The 16,985-nt window shown below is 39.9% G+C and overlaps 2 protein-coding genes across 3 annotated transcripts; both read left to right on the forward strand.

Moving 5' to 3' along the window:
• Positions 1–217: 217 nt before the first annotated feature.
• On the forward strand, positions 218–7,417 carry kif2c (kinesin family member 2C). 2 transcript variants are annotated; one of them, XM_085140282.1, is made up of 23 exons: positions 218–345; positions 527–607; positions 708–796; positions 885–986; positions 1,533–1,581; positions 1,660–1,695; positions 2,362–2,508; positions 2,785–2,907; positions 2,998–3,095; positions 3,205–3,300; positions 3,395–3,449; positions 3,569–3,731; positions 3,908–3,998; positions 4,138–4,201; positions 4,278–4,369; positions 4,487–4,629; positions 4,765–4,978; positions 5,084–5,194; positions 5,279–5,346; positions 5,466–5,544; positions 5,626–5,706; positions 5,831–5,924; positions 7,063–7,417. In XM_085140282.1, the coding sequence occupies exons 2-23, from the start codon at positions 547–549 to the stop codon at positions 7,122–7,124; spliced, it is 2,118 nt and encodes a 705-aa protein (XP_084996408.1). In that variant the 5' UTR covers positions 218–345; positions 527–546; the 3' UTR covers positions 7,125–7,417. The 2 variants fall into 2 exon arrangements, with proteins under 2 accessions (XP_084996408.1, XP_084996409.1); XM_085140283.1 differs by lacking the exon at positions 1,660–1,695.
• Positions 7,418–8,318: 901 nt separating this feature from the next.
• selenot1a (selenoprotein T, 1a) lies at positions 8,319–16,882 on the forward strand. The gene is made up of 6 exons (XM_085140300.1): positions 8,319–8,502; positions 9,301–9,411; positions 14,123–14,249; positions 15,392–15,479; positions 15,616–15,782; positions 15,902–16,882. Exons 1-5 carry the CDS (start codon positions 8,369–8,371, stop codon positions 15,738–15,740), a joined length of 585 nt encoding a protein of 194 aa, XP_084996426.1. The 5' UTR covers positions 8,319–8,368; the 3' UTR covers positions 15,741–15,782; positions 15,902–16,882.
• The last annotated feature ends 103 nt before the right edge of the window (positions 16,883–16,985 follow it).

The raw sequence follows: 16,985 nt of genomic DNA on the forward strand, positions 1-16,985 counted from the left end.
ATTTCTTGTAAAGCACTTGTCTGTTAAAATAAATGTTACTAGCCTCCTTTCTGCTTTTGTTTGCTTGCGTGGATAAAACACAACATTTCATTAAAGTCAGCAACATCTTACCGAGCTGGTCTGGTTGAATTAGTGTATCGAAGTTCTTCCATTTGCACAACTGTAGCGGTTCTTCCTAACTTGTCCGATGAGTGGCAGTGTAACATCAATTTAAATACCACCTATAAATCCGTAGAAGAAGAACGCTGGACTCTATGAAATGACGAAGACCAATCAGATTCTTAAATACTCGGAAATAACGCCAGTTTAAATTCTGGGCGCTGTTGAGTTTGGTACGGGTAAAAGGTAAGTGTGGTTTTTATCTTGAAAGAAACTAAAAATAAACAAATGGAAACGACTGACGGTTTGGTTCTATCAAACTTTACGTTTCCATGAAAAGGCGACATATTTTCACAGCGACGACAGCACAACTGGTAGAGAATGAGTTGGATACTTAATACGCTAACGTTACCTTCATTATTTTCAGCTTTTTAAGAAGGCGCTATCATGGAGAACAGCCTGTCCCGACTTCTCGTTGGACTCTCTGTCCAGATCAGCCGCAGTGATGGTGAGCTCATGTTGCATTAAATCCGTTCGTATTATGTGTTTTTGTACTTCCCGTGTGCGGTAAGTTAACTCAGGCATGCTTTTTTATGTACGTGAACTAGGTCGAGTCCATTCGGCCACGGTGAAATCCGTTGACAAGTCCACAGTTATGGTTGAGTGGCATGAGAGGAACATGTGCCGTGGAAAGGGGGTCAGTAATGTCGTAACTGAGGTGATATCAACCAAGTATGCATTAATATATCCTATATGCTGAGTCTGCTTCTTCTTCTGTGTTTTAGATTGATCTAAGTGAGTTATGTATACTCAATCCAGAGGTTTTGGACCCTATAAATTCAATCACAAGCTCAACTCCTGACCCACTGACTCATGTTCCAGAAAAGGTGAGTGCTAGCCTACATTGTTTTTTCTCATAATGTATTACATTAACCTTGCTGTCAGTCACCAGATGACAGCAAGGTTAGATGATCCTGCTTCCTCGTGTAGCCTCTCCTGTGACATTAAGTTTCAGGTAAGGATGCATGTGAGTTGAATTTGAATGTTCAGTAGAAGCCTTATGCTGTATGAGGTGTAATCCAAAAGGAACACAACTGTAGTTGTAAATGAAGACTTCCCATGAGCAAACCTGAAGCAATGCTCTACTCCACATGTTGATGACCTTAAGACAGTGGATTAATTCAAATTGAGCATTTTTGTTTTATAAGTGATAAATAACTTTTTTTTTTTTAAGTTTTTTTATTTTGCACCTCATAGTACATCATCTGGATTTAAAAATCTCCCCCCGCTTTTATACTGTTTGATGTAACTACATGCAGAATGATGTTCTAATAACTTATATTACACATAAGTACACGGTGCTTCTTATGAGGGAGTTAAGTGGCTGACTGGACTGAGCATTATACCGTTTTCTTTCTGTTTTTATTCTGTAGAAATACGAGGGTCGACTGCGCTCCTCTAGGATTCCTGCACCTGCCTCCTGTATGTAAATATTGAGTCTCTGTGTGTCAGGTGTAAATGTTAAGTACTCTTGCCTAATGGCTTCTTTCCTTCCAAAAGCTTCTACTACAGCAGTCACCAGAACTGAAGAGTCAGGTCGGCACGGCGTGCATGTTTTTTGTTAAAGCAAATCTGTCCTGTTTTGGTTATGGGTGCAAGGGCGAGGAGTGACAGTCCTGCAAGAGCTGAACTCTGCTCCCAGATTTTAGATGTACATTAAACTAATGATAAAGCACAAGGGATGCAAATCAACACATTTAGGTGTTGGGTGATTGTATATGCATATGCAGCAGTGTTTTGTTTTTTTGTTGGTTTTTTTGTCTCTTCGTCCTTAAATTCTGCCTGTTGAGAAATAAGATTGTGTTATAAAAAGGACCGCTGATTGTTATCACTGGTTGATCAGTTCATTGGAGAATAAACAGTGCATGTACAGTGGCCTAGAGTCCTTTTTTAGGACTTTTTTAATGACCACCACATTAGTGTTTCATATCTTTGTTATTCACTTAAAACACACTTTTCTACCACTGTGGATGTCAATTTGGTTGTTCTGTTTTCAGAAAAATAAGTGGTGAATTTACTGTTGGTGTCACTTGTGTTTTGCCAGACAGCCTCGTACAGCTTTGCTTTTTTTTTCTTTCCTCTTTCTCCTCCATTTTACCAGTAGTGGCTGTCTTAATCCAGATTGATAATGCGGTTAATAATCAGTCTGAATTGCATAAACTCATATTTCAGCAGTTTGACTTGGTTTTGTGTCACTTTCAGTTGCTACTCGGTCCCAGGCTCGGCAGACGTGTATGTTTCAGGCCCCAGGTTCTGTTCAAGGACCAGTCTCAGCTACAGAATCATTTTCAGCTAACCCAGAAACCATACATCCCGATCTACCCCCATCATCAGTCCTCAAAAACTCTGGTTGGTTGTGATTTACTTATTCATTTAAAACAGAAAACAAAAAGATTTGTTAAAATGCATAACGCGGTCTAATGAGAGCCACATCTGTTTCATTTAACAACATGTTGTTGTTGGTGACCATGCCATATGCATTTGGTTATCTGCAGGGTACAAAGTCATATCATGTACCTGTTAAAATGTATTTGAGTAAGTTTCTGAGTACTTTAAATGTATGAAAAAATATTACGGTCTTTTCCTTCTGTTAAATCTGAAGTATATTTGTTTTTTGTCATCTAGTAATTCCGAATCAGCAGCGTAAAAGGAATGATACACAACCAGCGACTTTGCAGCCTTTTGTTCCTGAGGCCATAAAGCAAAATGATGAACCTGAGAAAATGCCTCCTCCATCCACAGTTAGAGGTATGTAACCCATTTTATTGGTATTAGGTGTTAACATCTCATTTATTTATTTCAGTGTGTATATTGTTTGTTTGTTTTTTCACATTTCAGGCAGAAGGAAATCTGTGGCTCCCGTGGAGCTGAACAAAGGCAATAAAAGGCTCTCTTGTGTTATAAAGCCCCCAGATATGCAAACCAAGAGGGGAAAGGTGAAAGATTTCTTCAACCATTCTTTTTTTTTTAATGTAAATTGCTTTAAACATGAGCAAAACTACTCCTCATTTTGTTACAGTACCTTTTGTTTGCTTGTCTTTATAGTTTCTGGAAGGTTCCCGGCCCAACCAGAAGTTCTTTGAGATGATTCAGGATTTCAGAGCGACTTTGGAAATCACACCCTTATCAACTACTGAAACAGTAGGTTTTAGACTTTTTAAGACTTACAATGTTCCATCCAGAAAGTTTTATTGTAGCACAGTCATTTCTCTGCACATCTCTTGCCTTTTTTAAGATTGAGCCCCAAAGGATTTGTGTGTGCGTTCGCAAGCGGCCCTTTAACAAGCAGGGTAGGTCAGGAGTAATTTGTAGATTCTCTATTCTATCGTCTGAATACAAAGGAGTAATTAAGGGAAAGAAAACAGTTGCCATGTTTATACACTAATTCCGATACTCTTGTGTATTGTAGAGATTAATAAAAAGGAGATTGATGTGGTGTCTGTACCTGGGAAAGGTGCGTTACTGGTCCATGAGCCAAAACACAAGGTGGACCTCACCAAGTACTTGGACAATCAAGTCTTCCACTTTGACTACTCCTTTGATGAGACCGCCACCAATGAACTTGTCTACAAGTAACTACCTAATTTTTCCTTTAATTAAGCAAACAGTGGCTCTGATTGTACATTTTCTGACTTAGCTTTTTCAACTGGGACATTGACCAGTACAATGGAGACTCGATGTATACTTTTATACATGCTGTAATTTTCCTGTTAATGTCATGATGACTAAAATTCTGATTTTCCTTTAGGTTCACAGCTAAACCTTTAGTCCAGTCCATTTTTGAAGGTGGTATGGCAACATGTTTTGCCTATGGCCAGACAGGAAGTGGTAAGACTCATGTAAGTCTCCACTTGATCTAAGACTTTGAGTGTTTGTTTGTTGTTTTTTTTTTTTTTTTTTTTTGGGGGGGGGGGGGGGGGTGTTGAAGCACAATTTTGCAAATGTGGAATTTATTCAAAGACTTTATTTGTTTTTAAGACAATGGGAGGTGATTTCACAGGGAAGCAGCAGAACAGTGCTAAAGGCATCTACGCATTAGCAGGTAGGACCTGAAATGAAACAACTGGATTTTGTACAAAAAACAGACTTTGTCATAATTTGAGTCTATTCACTTCTAGCCCAGGATGTTTTTGCCTACCTCCACCACAGGAGGTATGCTAATTTGGATCTCTCTGCCTACGTCAGCTTCTTTGAGATTTACAACGGCAAGGTAGGAAAACGTGAAGGGAACACCCTTCACTCAGAAGATATCTATTGAATCCACGTGTTCAATTAATCCATATAACAAACTAGACCTTTATTTATTTATTTATTTATTTTTATTTAGGTGTATGACCTGCTGCATAAGAAGGCCAAGCTGCGTGTTTTGGAAGATGAACGACAACAGGTTCAGGTGGTCGGCCTCGAAGAGATCTATGTGACCTCAGCAGAGGAGGTCATCAAGATGATACAGATTGGCAGTTCGTGCAGGTAGTTTAGTATCAAGAATGTGTTTGATGTTTCCTTGTGCATTTTTCTTTGTGGCTGAAAGAGCACAAAAACGTATTAATTACCCATTAGTGTAGGTAGGCAAACTCTAAGTTAGAATCTCACTGTCTTTTCCAGAACGTCGGGCCAAACCTCAGCCAATGCCAACTCATCCCGCTCTCATGCAATCCTTCAAATTGTTCTTCGGCGCAATGACCGTGCTACCACGCTGCACGGCAAGTTTTCACTGGTCGATTTGGCTGGCAATGAGCGTGGTACAGATGTCAGCAGCAATGACCGGAGTACTTTAGTTGAAACTGCCGAGATCAATCGCAGCCTTCTGGCTCTCAAGGTAAGCGATGGTTAATTAAAAGGCAGAAGTACTCTGTTTTCTCTCCATTAAATATGTATGCACAGCAACTCAAAACGCTGGTGTTTCCTCTCTTGTATCCTGTAGGAGTGTATCCGTTCACTGGGAAAGAACAGTGATCACATTCCTTTCCGAATGAGCACTTTGACCAAAGTCCTCAGGGATTCTTTCATTGGAGAGAAGTCCAGGACCTGCATGGTATGTTACCACACCAAATTTGACTTCCTCTCAGCATTGGATATTTTGAAATCCACATCAAATAATTTTTTTTCTTTTTCACAGATTGCTATGGTGTCTCCAGGTATGACCTCATGTGAATATACAATGAACACATTGCGCTATGCTGACAGGTATGTATTTAGCATATGAAGCTCTGAATCTGTGGGCTTTTTGGGTTTTTTTTGGTTTTTTTCTAATGGGAATTCTCAGTCACCTTATTGTATGATGAAGCTTGAAACATTTTCTGCAGAGTGAAGGAACTTAATGGCAATTCCAAAGCCAGTGAAGCACCTAAGACACAGGAGCCAATGAATAGCTCCTCAGAAGAGGTAAGCTTGCACAGCATGAATCCAGTTATAACCTGTGTGGAAGTTTCTCAGATTTAACTTGTCACTCTTTTTGTGATGTAGGAATCAGTTTTGGATACCAGTGTGTATGATGCCATATCTCAGGTGGCTGCGCTGGAGGAGAAAGTTTATTCAGAGCTCAAGGTAGAGTTTTCCTAACTTTGTATGTTTTTTCCAGGATTCAAGTTACAATGTCATTTTATTTTTTTAAATTAGTAATTTCGCCTATTTATTTATTTATTTATTTATTTATTTTTCCCCCACTCAGAGGGCAGGTGACCTCGTACAAGAAATGGGCCAAATCTCATACAACATCGAGGAAGGACTCCCCAATCTGGTTGATCATTCCAAAAAGCTATTGGGTTTGTACCAACCAAAATATTGCTTGATTTGTTTTGTTAATGTAATGTACTAAATCTGCTTGCTCATTACACAATACTTTACCCCTTCTAACACAGCTCCAGCCTTTTTTCTTTTGTTTTTTGTTTTAAATAAAGGTGCAGACTCAGACAGTTTAAAAAAAGAAATAAAAGAAATGTCTTAAAATTCTATTCTTTTTAATGGCCACCAGGGGGCAATACCTAGGGCTTGTAAAAAGAATTTTGTTATTATAGAAAGAAAAACCGTTTCCAAATGTGACCTCTCTAAACACTTTCTTGCTGTATTTAGTCATTATTTTCAGGGTGAGCTTGGGAGAAAAACGATTAAGTAATGGTCAGAAATGGAGGATTGTTTCAAGTAGTTAGCCAATGAGCATGCAGTTTGACCGTCCAATCTGCCCTTTTCATCATATCTGATTTTTAAAAGACCAAGATGGTGATGGAGAAAATGGCTTGTCTTGAGGATTTAAAAACGAGACAGTGGGTTACATCAGCCAAGTTCATGTTTTGTTTTCTTTAATTTTTTTTAAGTGTATTTAAACAAAAACAAATGTATAGATGCCAAACAGTCATCTTGTTTTGTCAAAATTGAATGTATCCTGTCGTTAAGTGATGATGTGATGAATCCTACTTCCGGGCCTAAAGTATTCTGCATTTAATATGGCTTTTGTGTTGTTAACATGTTTAATGTTTTGTATTTTCTTCTATTTAATCTCAAAAAGCTCCTAAAATAGTCAGTGATCACTGTTGACCTCCCTCGGCTTTTATTACCGCTAATCATTTATTTGAGCTCAGTTTTTAAAACCTTAGGATGTAACTACAGCCCAGCCCATGCAGCAGTATATGAATGACTAAGCTCGTATTGTGGATGAATTATCTCAGTTGTTCTCCTGGTTGAAGTTTGGTCTTTTTAAAGCATCCTGCCATGCGATTACATTTGTTCCTGACCACCGAGAACACTCACGTTAACTTTTGTGATCGTTTGATATATGGACCTGCAGCGGAGTTTAGGCCCAGACACGGCTAGTGACGTCACACTTAACGACCGGATAGCCTGACAAAGGATTAGGAAGAAAGGATTTACTTTGGTGTGCTTTACATTCATTTGTTTCATCCACAGAGACAGTGATGGCTTTGCAGTCTGCTGTGGATCAGGAGCGATCAGCGAGGCTGAATCACTAAATCAAGTAGAAAACCTTCTCTTCTGAATAACGAGCTGTTTTATTAGAAAATTGTGTTTGTTCTTACTATATTTGTTTCATTGTAGTAACTTCTGTGTATTCAATAAAATGTTTTTGAACACTATTCATTAAATGTGATTTTATATATTTTAGGCAGACAGCTCATTTCTAGTGCAGAATTGGATACATGGACATTAAAAAATCGAGACAAGTTTTGGAGGGCTCATTCTTGATGGAAATGGTCATTGAAGTTGTCTATGCACCTCATTAAATAAATTATACCACCACTAAGAATGCAGTATGATTTCTTTTCTGCATCATAGGTGAACATAGTTCACCTCTTTCAAAGCTATGATTCAAATTTGAAATTTCAACAGAATTGAGTTATTCTTGGTGAGATGTGGCTCTGTATAAATAATTGAATGACTAAGTTGATGGTTTCTGTTTGTTTTTGAGTTGTTGTTTTTTTAACAGCAAATAGCTGCTATAGAATATTTTGCTTCTATTATTTGACTTGGCCCCTGTGAGGGAAGGCTAACTTAAAATCAATATTTTGATGGCCCCTATCCTATAATGAGACTTTGATCTCAAAAGGGGGAATGATGGTGCACAATCACTCCATGAATTTTGCCAGTGTAAGTGTTGATCATGTGCTGTGGCCTTAGTAGGTATCCGATCAGCTGCAACACTATTATCAAAACACACACTAAGGAAATATCCCATCTTTAACCTCCTAGGACCTGGCATCCACATATGTGGACATCATATTTTGGGTTATTTAGACCAAAATACTCAATTTTGCTTTACAGGGGCCTGATATCCACTTACAAGGTTATATACTGCTGCTGTTCTATCAAAATTTTAAACGAATATCCTCATATGTGGCTCTTATTTTTCTTAAAAACAAAAATAAGGTAAAGAAAATGTGGTAATTCTTTGGTTTTATGTTCATTGGGCCCCAATATGCCCAAATATCAAAGACAAATTAAAAATGCATGCCGTAGAAGAGTTCGGGTCTTAGGAGGTTAAGATGAGGTGATCCATGTTGTTATATTTTATTAGCCCAAAGGCTCTGTCTATCAGTTGAACTGCCAAAGCGGTAGGTGGTGCTAAAGATGAAACCAGTACTAGTTAAAATCTGCGATTGGATGAAGAGGAAAAGGAGGGACCAACCAGAAGCGAAATATACAGATTAACCTGCCTGTGTACGACGGGTTAAGGAAGAGACCGTCGAAGAGGATAGCCATGAAGTGGATACGGTTCTCGCTCCTGGTTTTGGGGGTGTTTTCCCTCTGCTGTGCCACGGCTGGTGACAGCAGCGGCATAAAGAAAATGAAGATGCAGTTTGCCACTGGACCTCTTCTCAGGTTTCAAATCTGGTAAGCAAATGAGCCAAAAAAAACTGGCGAGTCATTGCACGCTAGCCCCCGGCTAACAGCGGCGCAGGCCTAAAATCGGTAAACGCTCGCCGATAGGAGGTTAATTTACCGGATGTTTGTTAGGAAATAACAACGCTGCGGGTTGTTCAAACTGAATAAATAAACAGCTGTCAAAAGCTCTACTGAAATCATTTTCTGGAAGTCGATCATTTTTGGCACTTTTTTCGTGAACATTTGGTGGAAAACATGGCTTCCTCTTCCGCTGTTAAACCTTTAATAAGCCGTCTACTGTGTGTAGGTCATGGTATTGCGTTATTATTGTTACGCTACGACGACAGGATTTTTTTTTTCCAGATTACAGTAAAATGTTCCCTCTGCTCTGCAGTTATTGTTGGTAAATTCACATATTGTTTTCGCTGATAGACTTGGAGATTTTAGGCAAATTAGTCCACTAACTACTCTAAATATTAACCTGACCAGGAGGCGGTGTGCTAACCTGAAAACTCTCACTTTGTTTGACGTTTGTGTACGAGGAAATGATTTTTTAAGACCACGTTTGCAATGTAAATAAGCTAGTCACTAAAGCAAACACAGCCCACAAAGGTGAACATGCAGCTTTCATGTATGATAACGCGCTGCTGCCAAGGCAAATATAAAACTTTTGAGTAAATGATCAACAGAGAAGTTTAAAATTCAAATCTTCGTGCTAAATCATCAACGTAACCTTTGTTAGCCTGTCCTGTTTTGACTTTAGACTGTGCGCGGCTTTCTAGCAGTGTCCTTGTTTCCCCCCCACAGCATTTCCTGAGGATACAAGCGGGTGTTTGAGGAGTACACGCAGGCCTTGTACCAGCGGTACCCAGACATCCGCATTGAAGGGGAGAACTATCTTCCTGTTCCCATGTATCGGTAAGCGAGAGCGAAAGATTGCCTGCCTTGTTACAAGTGGATTACGTTGAGCCTTATTAAAGTGGGCTGAAAGCTCCCTGGGATTAGCCGTGATTTGTCTAAGGAAGTGAAATTCTCAAGCACGAACATATCTGGCCATGGATTGGTGTCTGGTAGTTTTGGTAGACACTGCTTAAACTGCTGTCCTTTTTAAAGATGTTTTGATCCAGTGTCCTAAAATCACTCCAATGAAGAAAAATGTCTTCAAATCAAATCAAAATGTCAGCAATAGACAAATTGTTAGATGAACTGGGCTAATTTTACTCCAGCTTACTTCATTTTGCATTCCCAAGTTTTAAAGACATTAAATGGGTACTCTCCGCAGGTAATCCAAACAACTGTGATGCATTCCCTTAATTGCTTAAATTTTCAGGCCATGGGGTTGAAGTTGCATACCTTCCTTGGTGTATACAGTACAGACATGGATGTGATGGTTTCAGCTAAAGTATTTAAATGTAGATTAAGTGGAATGTCACGCTATTTTAGTGTTTTAGTTTTATTTGTCACATTTTAAGTTAATGCAGGGTCAGCATTACAGATAAATTTGTTTCACAAGATATAACAGGTCAAAAAGCTACAGATATAGAAGTTTAAAAACTATAAAGATTTAAAAAAAGAAAAAGAAAGAAACAACATCAATTAAGTCATAAATCTTCTGAAATGTAAATGTGTTCATTGGGTGGGGACATGCATTTTTTTTTCCTTCAGTTTTTAAAAATGTATAGCTTTATTATGGTGTAGGATTATATAACATGCGTAATGGTCAATTAGGTATTAGTTAAGTTCAAGTTCAAGTTCAAATTTTATTCACCACATGCAGAGGTAGGTTGCCCTGCAGTGGAATGAACCCGCCCCCCGACCTTACACACACAACACAGACATCACATGGGGATACAAGTCAGAGAACGGTTGATACAGAAAAAAAAACACTGAAATGGACATTACAATGGGAAAAAGTACAAGAGGAAAAAAAGAGACCTCTACTCATGCTGGGCTACAGGAGGACAGCATGAGAACAGGAAACAAAAAAACTCCTCTGCACAGAAAAGCACATAAATGTCCACAGTACAACATTATAGAGCACGTGACCAGCAACAGGGTTGGGTAGGGGATAAGGAGTAATCCCAGGCAACACAGCAGACATCCTGCCACTGCGCCGATTCGCCAGCGCGGGCCCAGACCCGCCTCGTGTTCCCAGGAGGTAACAAGCATCGAAGGCGTTGGAAAGGGAAGGGGAGATGAGTGAGTGCTTATCAGTGTAAGTGTGTGTGTGTGCGTGTCCATAGTTCAGCTGAGACAGTGTCCTTCGCCCTATCAGGCTAAGTAAACAGTCCTCCAGCCAATCCAGGTGGCCTTGCATGGGATGGGGAGAATAGTCATCACACAGTCGTTATCAGGGAGTGTTTTGTCCGGCTTCAGCCTTGGGCCTGTGCAGCTGGCGCCGTGGTGGTGTCTGCATTTTGATCCCGAATTTGTTGATTTTGTTGATTTTCTTTCCATATGAGCAGCTCACGAGAATTTTCAAAGCTGATCTTTAACACTCTGATGCTGGTCTCTCGATCTCCCGTTGGAGAGCCGCGAGCCTCCCCATGATGGTATCAAACTTCTGATCCGTGGTGTTATCATTCTTTTGATTCTGAGACCTCACAACTGCAGTGATCCGTTCTGTGATGTGATCCAACTTTCGCTCAAGGTTGTCATTTTGAGCAGGGCCCTCTCTGATGTATCCCACCATACGCTCAATGGTGTTGTTTTGAGCCTTCACAGCAGCTGTAAGCGTCTCCAAGGTGTTAACCATGCTGCGTTCGTTGTGAGAGGTCGCGACTCGTCCAGTCGCTTCGATTCCAGCAGGCAGCCTTGGGGGGGTTTGAACAGCCGGTTCCGCTCTCTCAATTCTCCGATAAGTCAGGGCCATGCCAGCTCCGATCAGCAAGGACCCTGTTATCATGGTTCCGAATAGGTAGATATCTTCAGCGTCCTCGATCGACAGTCCCGCCAGGCACATGACTCTCCAGTTCTGCCACCCGTCCATCGTGTATCCGGCAGGGAAAGTCCCTCCAGGGCACTCGGGCTCTCCCGAGCCCAGACTTCTCGTTGAGAAGAGGGTGTCAATAGCATTCAGAGACCAGTTGATCAAATCCATAATTCTCTTTTAGGTTTTAGAGAACGACAGTGAGAGACTGTTCCAGGGAAAAGTAATGCACATGAGACAGACAAGGACACAGAGGCTAAGCAGGGAAGATAAGGGTAAGGAGGAGAGGAGAAAAGTGCGACCGCCTTCGCTGAGAGCCAAACGAGAAATAGTAATGTAGCCTTAACTTGGGAGGGTAATGAAAAATCTGTTCCAAATGACCAAATCCACCACTTCCCATATTTCTTATAGCCCTTTTCCACTCGTACCTACTAAGATTAGCTCGCCATGGCTCAACTCATTTTCAAGGACTTTCCATTAGGTTGTAGTACCAAGTACTTTGGTACCTAAGCCCCTTTTCCATTAATACCTACTTGCCATGGATTGCCACACCTCGACTTGGATCAACTGGTTTTCCATTACAAAGCAGTGCTACCTAACACACGTGACTGTCGTCATAGCTAGGGATGGGTATCGAAAACCGGTTCTTGTTGAGAACTGGTTCCCACTGTTTCAATTCCTTGGAATCGTTTGCCATTTTTGCAAACGATTCCCTTATCAATTCCAGTCGCCCCGAATGACGTCACCACGTTGCGTAGCGTCATTTACCTGGCAGGAAACACGGCGGCTCAAACACTCAAAAGTTTGATTATACTTTACAAGAACGGATGACAACAGGGCAACTTGCAATACTTGCAAAGTAGACATTTCATTTAAGGGAGGAAACACTACAAATATGCAAAAGCTCACAAAACACGAGATAACCTTAAATGAATGTCGTGTTTTTAATTCCGCTCCGGACTCGTGAATCTCAACCCAGCAGCAGCGGTAACGTTTGCACGTCCTCTCCCGTTAATGCGGCAGGTAAATAATCAACTAACAGTGCATATTATGTTAGCGCGATCTGCCTTATTACAAAACCTGCCATTACTGTGCATTTAGGTGACCATGATGAGAGAGACAGACAGTCTGGCTGGCTCAGATGCTGGCAGTTCCCGCTGCAGTCTACCATTAGCGTCTCCTTTCAGGCCAGGATAGACGAATGTCACAGAGCAGTGACTAAGTTTGTGGTAAAAGGCTTGCACCTATTTGCCACAGCAGATGGTAAGTGAATGTGTTTAATTGTAGGCAGGAACATTACTGAATATTCTTGTGTAATTGCTACAGAATAATTTATGTTATACTTTGTTATTGCTACAGAAAAATATTTATTTTATTATTTTACATTTACAATTTTTTTTCCCTGGGGACCCTGTGACACCCCATGGAAGAGCCATAGGCTGTGGATCTCTTAAGATGTCACTGTTGGGTTTGTAAGGCCATGTTACTCCTAAATTTCTATCTTGTTCAAAGAGAAGATATAAAAAGTTCTAAGCTATTTGACCTTAGTGTTCTCCTTTTTTAAAAAGAATCGATAAAGAATCGAATCGTTAAACAGAATCGAAAATGGAATCGGAATCATGAAAATCTTATCAATACCCATCCCTAGTCATAGCACCACGTCCGAGCATCCCACAATGTGAACGCTAGACTCTGGAAACACGGCGTTGTTTTTATAGCCGTTTCTCTCATTTCCAGATTTTGATTTTTGTGAACGAGACAAGTGATGCTACTGACCAGCCAATCGGTGGCATGCAGTCTGATGTCACATTTTAGTACCTGCCCGGATCGCTTAGACCCCTGGTCAAGTATTTACTAAAAAAAGTACCTGGTACCAGGCACTATGACATGCGTAAATGCATAATAACTAAAACCAGCATATTAATGATCAAGGAACTGACCTCACAGCCCATTATTCAATCAGTGGGCTGGTTTCAGTTATAATGCAATGCATTGTTTATAAGGTTGGGGAAACCTGCAGTCAGCTGAGACTGAAGAAGTCACTTGGATGAGCGATGAAGTGTTTCTCCCACTGAAAACACTACATCCAGATGAACAGAATCAACTTTTTGGGATTTACTTACCAGGATGATTGAGCATGCATCAAGACTTGCATCAGAACATTAGGTATTTGGGTAAACCAACAAGTCCATCTGTACAACGATCAGCACTGTGACTTATGATAATAAAGTCCAAAAGAGAACTTATAAATAACACATGAAATCTTTCTTATTGTATTCTAGTTTCTATGGAACTGTTTCTTTGTGTTTACCGTTTCAGATGGACTATAACTTGGTTTCTGAATAATTAGTCGCATTTTGAGGAATCATTGCCTGGAGAATTGGATTGTATTTTTATTACATGTGAGATGTATTTGTGTAGCAGTCCCAGGTGTTGTAGTTAAGGTGTGGTGTTACTGAGACTCTTAGGTATTTTTCTGGGCTTCTAATGAATACACACGAGAAAAGCTGTGCAAAAGAAATGGAGATGGTATCAAGCCCCCTCAGATTCTTTAACCATTGTTTTCAATGTCTCACAATGTCAAACTAAAGATTTTGGAGAGATTTTACTTCAGTAACAAGCTCTGTCTGCTTTATGCTATCATGTATAAGAGCTGTATTCAAATCCATAGCTACACATATTTTTGTTTTGTTTCCACAGACACATTGCTTCCTTCCTGTCTGTTTTCAAACTGCTGGTGATTGGGCTGATTATCATCGGCAGGGACCCGTTCGCTCTCTTTGGTATGCAAGCCCCCGGAATGTGGGAATGGGGCCAAGGAAATAAGGTAAGGTTTCCTGGAATCAAAACTGTGTCCTTATGGGAGCGTTTTTACTGTAGTGTTTTTAATGTGTAACAGCGTGTTAGACGGCAGACTCTGGCTTTTCAGTAGATGGAGCTGCACACTGTTTTGGCAAGTTATTGCAGATAGCACAGGCGTGGGTAGCATGTAGAAATGAAGAAAGGTGGGCTCTAGTTTCCGTTTACTTACAGGCTGCCAAGTACAACTAAAACCCGCAGGATTTCATTAGCTCTTCATTTGGTGGCTTCTGGTTGTTTTGTTAAGTATTGTTTGGCTTGGATTTGTTATCCCCAGGGTTAGAGACCTGGCAAATCCCAAAAGCCTTCCTGCAATAATGGTCGTTCTTGCATTTTAACAGAAGGCTGAAAAAGGTTAAAAACTATTTTTGTGCCATTGAAATCCAAGCGCATAACAGCAACTCTTGCCTTTAAATACACAAAGACTTATTCATTTTGGTTTGGGCTGGTTTTGCTAGTGAATTTGTTCTTTTAAAATTGCTTCTAAGCCACATATGTTTGATAACAAAGACTATCTTAAGTTTTTCTTCCGCTGAGTATGTGTTTGCTTTTTAAGCTGCTTTCGGTATATACATGGAATCCTTTCGCATAATATTTAACATGAATCTAGACTGCTATCACTAAATCAGCTGGCTTAAGAGCAGAAATCTGGTTTTAATGACTGTGCCAGGCCATGTCATTTGTTGTTGTGTAATCCTACTGCACTGTAATCTCATCAGCCAATACGGGGAGAGCTGCTCAAGAGTGTGCGTCAAAAACAGGCATGCACAACTCTGTCAGTCCCTGTCATGCGAACTGCAGACAGGTAACAAATAAAACAAAACTTAGACCTGCAGTAAAGTCTCAACGGCTTAACTGCAGGAGCCTTGGACTATGTGACTTGGATTTAAAATGTATTTATTTTGAGAAATAGCCATATACTTCACAATGTTAACATATTGGCAAGTGTTACTCCACTGAGAGTGACTACTGAAGTGCACTAACGGATATTTTAAAGCAGCTACATGCTAACCTGTTACTACACTTGTATCCTGTGGGGTTTTTGTCTTAATTTCTGCTCACTGAACATTGCAGACTGTTTAAATAAAATAAATCTTTCCTCTCCATCAGATTTATGCCTGCATGATGGTGTTCTTCCTCAGCAACATGATTGAAAACCAGTTAATGTCAACAGGAGCGTTTGAAATCACATTAAATGGTGAGTGTTGTTCTAGCACATACTTAGTGCCCAGTGGATTTGACTTTATTTCATTTTTCTTGCAATAACTTTCATAAACTTGAGATGATGGAACAAAATCTAGCCCACAAATTAAAATGAAAATATTATTTTATAGATGTACCAGTGTGGTCCAAATTGGAGTCAGGTCACCTGCCCTCCATGCAGCAGCTTGTGCAAATCCTGGATAATGAAATGAAGATGAACGTTCACATGAACACAAGGCACCACCACCATTCATAACCTTACTGTTCAATTCCTAGCTGAAGCTAAAAGCCCCTCCATGTAAGTACAGTCGTGTGCCAAGGACTTTTTTTTTTGTTTTTGTTTGTTTTGGAGTCACTTCTACTAAAGTGAAGGTTTATGCTTTTTAATTCGGCCTGCTCCTTTCTCTGCCCTTCTAGGTCTGAGGTGGGTTTCTCACTGGGCTGTGAGGTGATGTTTATGAACGTCTGCGCTGAAGGCAGGAACACTGCTAGCACAGACTGGATGTCCCCATCACTCTTCACTGCGCCCCTTAGAGATGACCCGCCCCTGACGCCAGAGTGGGATCCATGGCAACAGTGCTGGCCATTTTGTCATTTTCTTGTACTATTCATACTACTACAGAGTTCATCCAGGTGATATTAGTGAGCCCATAAGGAGAGAGTTAACATTGGTTCTTGTAGTCTTTAACTATTTGAATATAATTTGATCTCTGTGGAAAAAAAGAAACAATGTGTCATTTGTACCACTGAGCCATATGTAGAAATTTGTTTATCAAGTAGTTTACCGTGTAGAAATTTGCAGCACTTAAAAGTCTGTCATCACTGTTGTGACAATAACATTGGGAACCTGTTGGTATGATTTCTGAATTTTTATATTTACAAACCTTGGGGGAAACTAAGAAGATTAATAAAACATATTGTTAACTATTTAACTCTGAAACTGCGGTGTGGTGTTGAGTTGACATACTAACGCATCTGTTGTCATCAGGCTTATAGTTTACTGTGGGTATACTATGCAATGGTATGAAATATCTGGAGTAACAACCTGATTATTAAGTCTTCGGTAAGCTCTACACTGATTTTTCTATTACAAGGCAAAAGAGGAGAATTAAAAAAAAAAAACAACTACAAGACCAGCCTAAAAGAAATAAAGTGGTTAATGTGCAACAGATGATTTTTATAGACAATGAGTAATGACAGTCATTTATTGGGTTAATTGTATAACACCTTTACTTGATATTCTCTTTGTAAAACCGGGCTCCATTTAAATTGAATTTAAAATAAAGGTAAGTCTGGCCTTAAAAATGAGAAAATACTGATTCAGCCAAGCATGCTATAAGGATTATCTCTATATATTAAAATATTGACATGCTAGCACTCAGGTGCTAGTACATGAAATGTTTTTTGTTTTTTTCTTTAGGTGATATAGTTTTCTGGTAACTAAAGTCAAAAAATGAGACATGCAAAATGTTTTTCCAGGTTTTTTGGGGGGGTTTTTTTG

This window comes from Neolamprologus multifasciatus, chromosome 18, assembly GCF_963576455.1.
Source record: "Neolamprologus multifasciatus chromosome 18, fNeoMul1.2, whole genome shotgun sequence".
In the NCBI taxonomy this organism is placed as follows: Eukaryota; Metazoa; Chordata; class Actinopteri; order Cichliformes; family Cichlidae; genus Neolamprologus; species Neolamprologus multifasciatus.